The sequence below is a fragment of the Giraffa tippelskirchi genome, chromosome Y (genome assembly GCF_054371585.1).
Source record: "Giraffa tippelskirchi isolate mGirTip1 chromosome Y, T2T-mGirTip1v1.2.pri, whole genome shotgun sequence".
NCBI classification, from domain to species: Eukaryota; Metazoa; Chordata; class Mammalia; order Artiodactyla; family Giraffidae; genus Giraffa; species Giraffa tippelskirchi.
In genome coordinates, this window is record NC_137290.1 from 18,347,860 (window position 1) to 18,356,618 (window position 8,759).

Genomic DNA, 8,759 nt, shown 5'->3' on the forward strand with positions numbered 1-8,759 from the left:
TTCTCCAGGCAAGAATACTGGAGCGGGGCACCATTTCCTTCTCTATCTTAAGACTCTACCGATACGTAATAGAATATCATGTAACTGTGAACGCACTAAGGTTCGTACTGTGTAGGTGCACTTGTTTTGATTTTATTTGTATGTGTTCCTTCACCCGTACCATCCTCATTTAGACACCCATTCATTTCAGCAGGGATGATTTCCCAAATCACTTTACATCCATTACCTCTTTTCCCTTTGTTCTCATTTTCTTGCTTAGAAACAATAGGCTAGGTGCCATTTACCTAGGATGCCTAACGGATGTTTTCTTGAACTGAAGAGTTTATAAAAGAGTGCAGAGAAATAGCCAGACATTGAAATAAAGCCTTAATTTACTCTTCATTGTTTCAAAATAGAAAACAAAACTGTGCAGAGGAACGTGTAACTTTATTGTTCAAATACAAGAATTGTGGGTATTTGTTGACATCTCCCAACGTAAATTTTAATCTTCATTAGGTTCCATAAGCTGATACTTATTTGATAGGTCAGTTTTAATTAGCATGGTTTTCACATAAGGAATATCGTTGATGAATTGACTTGAAAGAGAGGAGGTGGGTGTATAAGCGATCGTTGGCACTGGGGACCTTGAGTTGCCTCTCTGTTGCTGGTTAGGAAGAGGACTGTCATGGGCTGACATATCGCTATACCTGTCTGGAAATGTAGAAGGCTCCACCATCAGTCCAAAAGAACTGCTCCATAATGGAGATACGATGTGGTTCTGAGGAGTAGATGTAGCGGTAGTAGCAAAGTCCTCAACGTGGCCATTTGCTTGAGTGTAGGTGCTATGGAAGTGCCAATTAAAAATGCTCAACTGGTTTAAAACAGCAGGTTGATCTACCACGTTCTGTTCTCTTTGTCTAACTGATATTGATGGGGAAGGAAAGTCACGCGGAAGTAGGGCGCTTGTTTTAGGGACTATCTGGCTGGTATAAGTCTTTTGTGGGAAAGGCACACTTAAACTGGTGGAAGCTGAAAATGGACTCTCTCCACTAGTTTGAGCATGAAAACCAGAGTTACGATCATCTGTGTTGACCCTTGCTTTAACATGCTTCTTCTCGTAATCTGGAACTAGTGAAGATTTCGGAAACACATTGCTAATCCCAACTCTTCTTTTCATTCTTCCTGAAAGTTGGGGATAGTCTCTTTTGAAATTTGGATTATGGTAGATCTGTAACTAAAATCAAAGGATACAATTATTTAGTTTTTTATAAACTAAGGTAAAACTGACAAGCAAAGTTAAACTATAAAAGTGTATTCTTGTAATGATGCCAATTAAATAGAATCAAAGACAACACCTCCATTAGTAGTTTTAACACCTTACATGTTAAAAATAAGTATGCTCCTCAACTAAAAAATATGTTGTATATATACAGTAAATACCACTTAAAGTAGCTTGAGGACATGTATCTGATTTCAAGTTGCTAGGAGAGTGTATTAAGTATCAAATATTTTAACCTCCAGCTGTTCTCAACTTCAAAAAATAAAACGTGTTCAACAGTTTGCTATCTCAATTTTAAATTCGGTTTTTGCTACATATGTGAACATGCTTTCTAAGTCACATGATTTAATCTTACATATTGACAGTAAGTGGAAATTTTGGATTACCTTGCTCAAAACAGAGACATTGTTTTCTTCTTCCAGAAAGTCAGGGAGTGAAGCAGATCTTTGAAAAGTTTGTCGCTTTTTACTAAACCCATAAAGTTTAAGCTGGCTAACTAAACTTTTCATACTATCAGTTTCAAATATTCTGAAAGGGGCCTTTCTTTCCAAGACTTCTTTCTTGAAGAGTTCTTCGTTGATCACTATAGAAGTGCCACTCTCATCCCACCAAATAGATTCAAACTGATCACTTTCAACTATAGTCCAGAGTTTTTGTGGAAATGTGAGGGAAAGAAAATCATTCAACTCATTTCTTTCAGAGACAGAAAATGTGTAGTGTGGCCTTTTTATCCCAGCTTCCTTAGACAAAGCCTGGAAAGCATATTCTTCAATCATAGATCTCAAAACTGAGTCCCCAGTAAGTGTGTAATCACACGAAGACGATCCAATGGAGGTTTTGGAACCACTTGATACATCTTTACGAGGCACATCTTGAATTTCTGAAGGAATGTGTGCCATCTCAGAGAGATCTTTCTTCAGATACTTTTCTCATTTGTCTGACTTTACACACTCCAACTTCAAATGCTGCTTGGCTGGCGTACAGAGATAAACTCTCAAGACCATCAGCATGGTTCTCAAAGTCAAAAAGCTGTGACATCACAAAGTCACTGGTCTCCTAGCAATTGAAGAGTAGCGCTGACATCATAAAGTCACTGGTCTTCTAGCAATTGAAGGGCAATGTTCAACCAGTGTTTACTTCTACATCAACTTAAAATAAAGGCTGCTTGCATAAACAGTAACCAAAAACATGAAACCTGCAAAATGTCATTGCTAAAGAATTTTTACACAGAAAAATCACATCAATAAGTCTACTTGGTTCCTGAAATAAAAGTGATTGATCACCCTTCTATACACATATTCTTAACATTCAGGACTGTTACCAAACCAAACATGGGTCTGCTCACTTCTATGCAATGAAGTCAATCAACTGACTGTGGGTTTCAGTGAAAGCAAGTGTAGTGTTTATTTTATGACCTTGCACAGAAGTGTTTATATTATGCAGAGTAAAATAGTCAGGCACGGAAAGAAAGACTCATTTTACTCTTAATTATTCCAAAATAGAAATTGGCCCTATGAAGATGAATATGTAACTTTTTTCTTCAAATAAGAGAATTGTAGGAATTTGTTGACATCTCCCAACATTAATTTTACACTTTGGTATCCTCCATAATCCAACACCCATTTGGTACATCAGTTGTATTAGGACAGTTTTCAAATAATGAAGATGGTTGATGAGTGCATCTTGAAAGAGAAGCAGCAGATGTATCAGGGATCTTTGGCACTGGGAAAACTAAATTGCCTGACTGTTGTAGTTTAGGAAAAGGACGGTCATGGGCTGACATGTTACCATACCAACCTGGAAAGGTAGAAGGCTCCACCCTCGGTCCAAACTAACTGTTCTGTAATGGACACAAGTTGCGGTACGGAGAAACAGAAGTAGACATAGCTGCAAAATTTTCACTAGAGCCATTTGATTTAGTGCAGCTGCTATGTGAAATCCCATGACAAATGCTCAAGCTAGATTGTGGGATGGGGAGGGAGATGGGAGGGTACTCCCAGAGGGAAGGGATATATGTGCCTCGATGATTGATTTATTTTGAATTCTGACAGAATACAGCAAAATTCTGTAAAGCAATTTCTCTTCAATTAAAACAACAACAACAACACCTAAAGCAGCTGCAGATTGATGTATCACAGTATGCTCCTGTGGTCTAACTGATATTTACGATGGAGAAGAGAAATCATTTCAAGTTGGGGCACTTGTTTCAGCAGCTATCTGGATAGTAGAAGGCTTTCGTATGAATGGCACATTTAAACTTGTGCAGGCTGAAAATACACTCTGTCCTCAAGTTTCAGGATGAAAGTCAGAGTTTTGATCATCCACATTACCCCTTGCTTTAACATGCTTCTTCTTATTACCTCGGACTAATGAAGATACTGTAGAGACATCTATTCCCAACTCTTCTTTTCACTCTTCAACAAATGCTAAAGGATCTTCTCTAGGCAGGAAACACAGAAAGGTTGTATAAAATCAAACTCAAAACAGCAAATCAAATGGCAACAGGATCATACTTATCAACAGTTACCTTAAATGTAAATGGGTCGAGTGCCCCAACCAAAAGGCAAAGACTAGCTGAAAGGATACACAAACAAGACCACTGTTTATGTTGTCTACAACAGACCCACCTCCAAACAAGGGGCACATAGAGACTGAAAGTGAAGGGCTGGAAAAAAGGTATTCCAAGCAAGTCGAGACCAGAAGAAAGCAGGAGTAGCAATACACATATCAGACAAAATAGACTTTAAAATAAAGCCTGTGAAAAGACACAAAGAGGTTCACTACATAATGATCAAAACATCAATCCAAGAAGAAGATATAACGATTATAAACACATACGCACCCAACATAGGAGAACCACAATATGTAACGCAAAGGCTAACAAGCATGAAAGGGAAATTAACGATAACACAGTCATAGTGGAAGACTTTACTACCCCACTCACACCTATGGATAGATCAAGTAAACAGAAAATTAACAAGGAAATACAAACTTTAAATGATACTATGGACCAGTTAGACATAATTGATATCGATACAACATTTCACCACAAAACAATGGGTTTCACCTTTTACTCAAGTACGTATGGAAACTTCTCCAGGACAGATCACATCCTCGGCCATAAGTCCGGCCTTGGTAGATTCAACAAACCTTGAAATCATTCCAAGCATATTTTCTGACCACAGTACGCTGAGACTAGATGTCAACTGCAAGAGAAACACTATTTAAAATTCAAACATATGAAGGCTGAATACCACGCTGCTAAATAAGCAACAAATCGCAGAGGAAATCCAAAAAGATATCAAAATATGCATAGAAACAAATGAAAATGAAAACGCAACAACCCAAAACCTATGGGACGCTGTAGAATGAGTGCAAAGGCGAAGGTTCATAGCAAAAGCGGCTTACCTCAAGAAAGAAGAACCAAGTCAAACAAATAACCTAACTCTACACCTAAAGCAACTAGAGAAGGAAGAATTCAAGAACCCCAGGCTTAGTAGAAGGAAAGAAATCATATAATAGAGCAGAAATAAATGTAAAAGCAACAAATGAGACCGGAGCAAAAATCAACAAAGCTAAAAGCTGGTTCTTTGAGAAGATATATAAAATTGACAAACCATTAGCCAGACTCATCAAGAAACAAAGGGAGAAGAACCAAATCAACAAAAGTAGAAATGAAAATGGAGAGTTCACAACAGACAACACAGAAATACAAAGGATCATAAGAGACTACTATCAACCCCTATATGCCAATAAAATGGACAACTTGGAAGAAGTGGGCAAATTCTTAGAAAAGTACAACTTCTGAAAACTGAACCAGGAAGCAAAACAAAATCCTAACAAACCCATCACAAGCACGGAAATTGAAAGGGTAATCAGTAATCTTCCAGCAAACAGAAGCCCAGGACCAGACGGCTTCACAGCTGGATTCTATCAAAAATTGAGAGAAGAGCTAATACCTATCATACTCAAATGCTTCCAGGAAATTGCAGAGGAGGGGAAACTTCCAAACTCATTCTATGAGACCACCATCACCCTAATACCAAAACCAGACAAAGATGCCACGAAAATAAATAAATACATAAATAAATAAATAAATAAATAAATAAATAAATAAATAAATAAATAAATAAATATAACCACGGGGCAATATCACTGATGAACATAGATGCAAAAATCCTTTACAAAATTCTAGCAAGCAGAATCCAACAACATATTAAAACGATCATACATCATGACCAAGTGGGCTTTATCCCAGGGATGCAAGGATTCTTCAATATCCACAAACTAATCAACATAATACACCACATTAACAAATTGAAAAATAAAAATCATGTGATTATCTCAATAGATGCAGAGAAACCCTTGGACAAAATTCAACATCCATTTATCACCAAAACCCTCCAGAAAGCAGGCATAGAAGGAACAAATCTCAACATAATAAAAGATATATACGACAAACCCACAGCAAACGTTATCCTCAATGGTGAAAAATTGAAAGCAATGCCCCTAAAGTAAGGATCAGTACAATGGTGCCCACTCTCACCACTCCTATTCAACATAGTTTTGGGAGTTTTGGCCACAGCGATCAGAGCAGAAAAAGAAATAAAAGGAAACCGGATTGGAAAAGTGGAAGTAAAACACTCACTGTTTGCAGATGCCATGATCTTCTACAGAGAAAATCCTAAACACTCCACCAGAAAATTACTAGAGCTAATCAATGAATATAGTAAAGTTGCAGGAAACAAAATGAACATGCAGAAATCCCTTGCATTCCTATACACTAACAAGGAGAAAACTGAAAGAAAACTTAAAGAAACCATTCCATTCACCACTCCAATGAAAACAATAAAATACTGAGGAATATATCTACCTAAAGAAACAAAAGACCTATATATACATATAGAAAACTATAAAACACTGGTGAAAGAAGTCAAACAGGACACAAATAGATGGAGGAATATACCATGTTCATGGAGTGAAAGAATCAATATAGTGAAAATGAGTATACTACCCAAAGCAATCTATAGATTCAATGCAATCCCTATCAAGCCACCAACGGTATTTTTCAGGGAAATAGAAGAAATAATTTCACAATTTGTATGGAATTACAAAAAACCTCGAATAGCCAAAGCAATCTTGAGAAAGAAGAATGGACCTGGAGGAATCACCCTGCCTGATTTCAGGCTATACTACAAAGCTACAGTCATCAAGACAGCGTGGTTCTAGCACAAAGACAGAAATATAGATAAATGGATCAAAATTGCAAGCCCAGAGGTCCAAGCCACGTACCTATGGACACTTTATCTTTGATAGAGGAGGCAAGAATATACAATGAAGACAAGACAATCTCTTTAACAAGTTGTGCTGGGAAAACTGGTCAACCACTTGTACAAGAGGGAAACTAGAACACTTTCTAGCACCGTACACAAAAATAAATTCAAAATGGATTAAAGATCTAAATGTAAGACCACAAAGTAGAAAACTCCTAGAGGAAAACACAGGCAAAACACTTTCTGACAGAAATCACAGCAGGATCCTCTATGACCCACCTCCCAGAGTAATGGAAATTAAAGCAAACATACGCCAATGGGACCTAAATAAACTGAAAAGCTTTTGCACAGTGAAGGAAACTATAAGCAAGGGAAGAAGACTGCCTTCAGAATGGGCCAAAATTATAGCAAACGAAGCAATTGACAATGAATTAATCTCAAAACTATAAAAGCAACGCCTGCAGCTCAATTCCAGAAAAATACGCGAGCCAATCAAAAAAGGGGCCAAAGAACTAAACAGTCATTTCTCCAAAGAAGACATACAGATGGCTAATAAACTCTTCAAAAGATGTTTAACATCACTCGTTATCAGAGAAATGCAAAGCAAAACCATAATGAGGTACCATCTCACACCAGTCAGAATGGCTGCTATCCAAACGTCTACAAACAATAAATCCTGGAGAGGGTGTGGAGAAAAGGGAACCCTCTTACACCGTTGATGGAAATGCGAACTATTAGAACTACTATAGAGAACAGTGTGGAGATTCCTTAAAAACCTGGAAATGAAACTGCCATATGACTCAGCAGTCCTACTGCTGGGCATACACCCTGAGGAATCCAGAATTGAAAGAGACACGTGTATCCCAATGTTCACCCTAGCACTGTTTATAATAGCCAGGACACGGAAGCAACCCAGATGTACAACAGCAGACGAATGGCTAAGAAAGCCGTGGTACATATACACAATGGAATATTACTAAGCCATTCAAAAGAATGCATTTGAACCAGTTTTAACGAGGTGGATGAAACTGGACCCTATTAAACAGAGCGATGTAAGCCAGAAGGAAAAACACCAATAACACACACACACACACACACACACACACACACACACACACACACATGGAATTCAGAAAGATAGTGATGATAACCCTATGTGAAAGACAGGAAAAGTGACACAGATGTATAGAAGAGTCTTCTGGACTCTCTGAGAGAAGGCAAGTCTGGGATGGATTCAGAGAATAACATGGAAACATGTATATTTTCATATGTGAAACAGACCTCCAGTGCAGGTGCAATGCATGAGACAGGGTGCTCAGAGCTGGTGCACTGGGATGACCCAGAGGGGTGGAATTGGGGTGAGGGGGTTCAGGATGGGAAACCCATGTACACCCGTGGCTGACTCATGTCAATGCATGGCAAAACCACTACGATATTGTACCATAATTAGCCTCCAATTAAAATAAATATAATAAAAAAATAGAAAACTAAAAAATATAAAACCAAAAACATGTAACTTTTCTAAACTGCAGCATTCACAGACCATCTTCATCTTGGACTACATGAGGACACCACCTCTATTATTATTTATTTTCTTTAATCCAGCAAAAGAAAGGTCACTCTTATTCCTTTTATCATCACTGGTGTGGGTGTGTCCAACATGCTGAGCTGTGTGGTTGAGAGATTGCTCCGTAGAGGAATCTTTTGGTCTCTATGATATCCCCAGGAGGCAACACTAAGCACAGTGAGTTCTCGAGATGAGGAAAGTGATATGCGCAATGTCACACAACAGGCCAGTCAGCACCACAGCCAGGATTCAGATGGGTCTACCCGACTCACAACCCAGGTCAGTGACCCCCTCACAGGTGACACTGGCCCAGAGTCTGTGGCACCATAGTAATTTGACAAAATGCATCTCCCTGACTCCACTGCCCATGGGGGTGGACATTGTTCCTTATTTTATCTAGTTTTGGAAAGAGGCTAGATGGTTAAATGAAGTTAGAGGGGTGTCAGCTTTCTACTGGAAAGAATAGAATTCATTAGAGGTAACTTTGAGCAGGAAAGAAACTTATTAAAGGATATTAAGTGACTCAGATTTCTGAGAGGGATGGCTGGAGAGACAGCCATGAACAATATAGAGTTTGAGTGCAGGATCTTCTGTCACTCATTGGAGAAGACCCTGATGCTGGGAAAGATTGAGGGCAGGAGAAGAAGGGGATGACAGAGGA

At 38.5% G+C, this 8,759-nt stretch overlaps 1 protein-coding gene across 1 annotated transcript; it reads right to left on the bottom strand.

Annotated features, from left to right (window-relative positions):
- Positions 1-407: 407 nt before the first annotated feature.
- Positions 408-2,291, bottom strand: LOC145537634 (heat shock transcription factor, Y-linked-like). The gene is made up of 2 exons (XM_081568403.1): positions 1,645-2,291; positions 408-1,213 (listed from the first exon to the last, which is right to left on the bottom strand). Exons 1-2 carry the CDS (start codon positions 2,155-2,157, stop codon positions 482-484), a joined length of 1,245 nt encoding a protein of 414 aa, XP_081424529.1. The 5' UTR covers positions 2,158-2,291; the 3' UTR covers positions 408-481.
- Between the last annotated feature and the right edge of the window lie 6,468 nt (positions 2,292-8,759).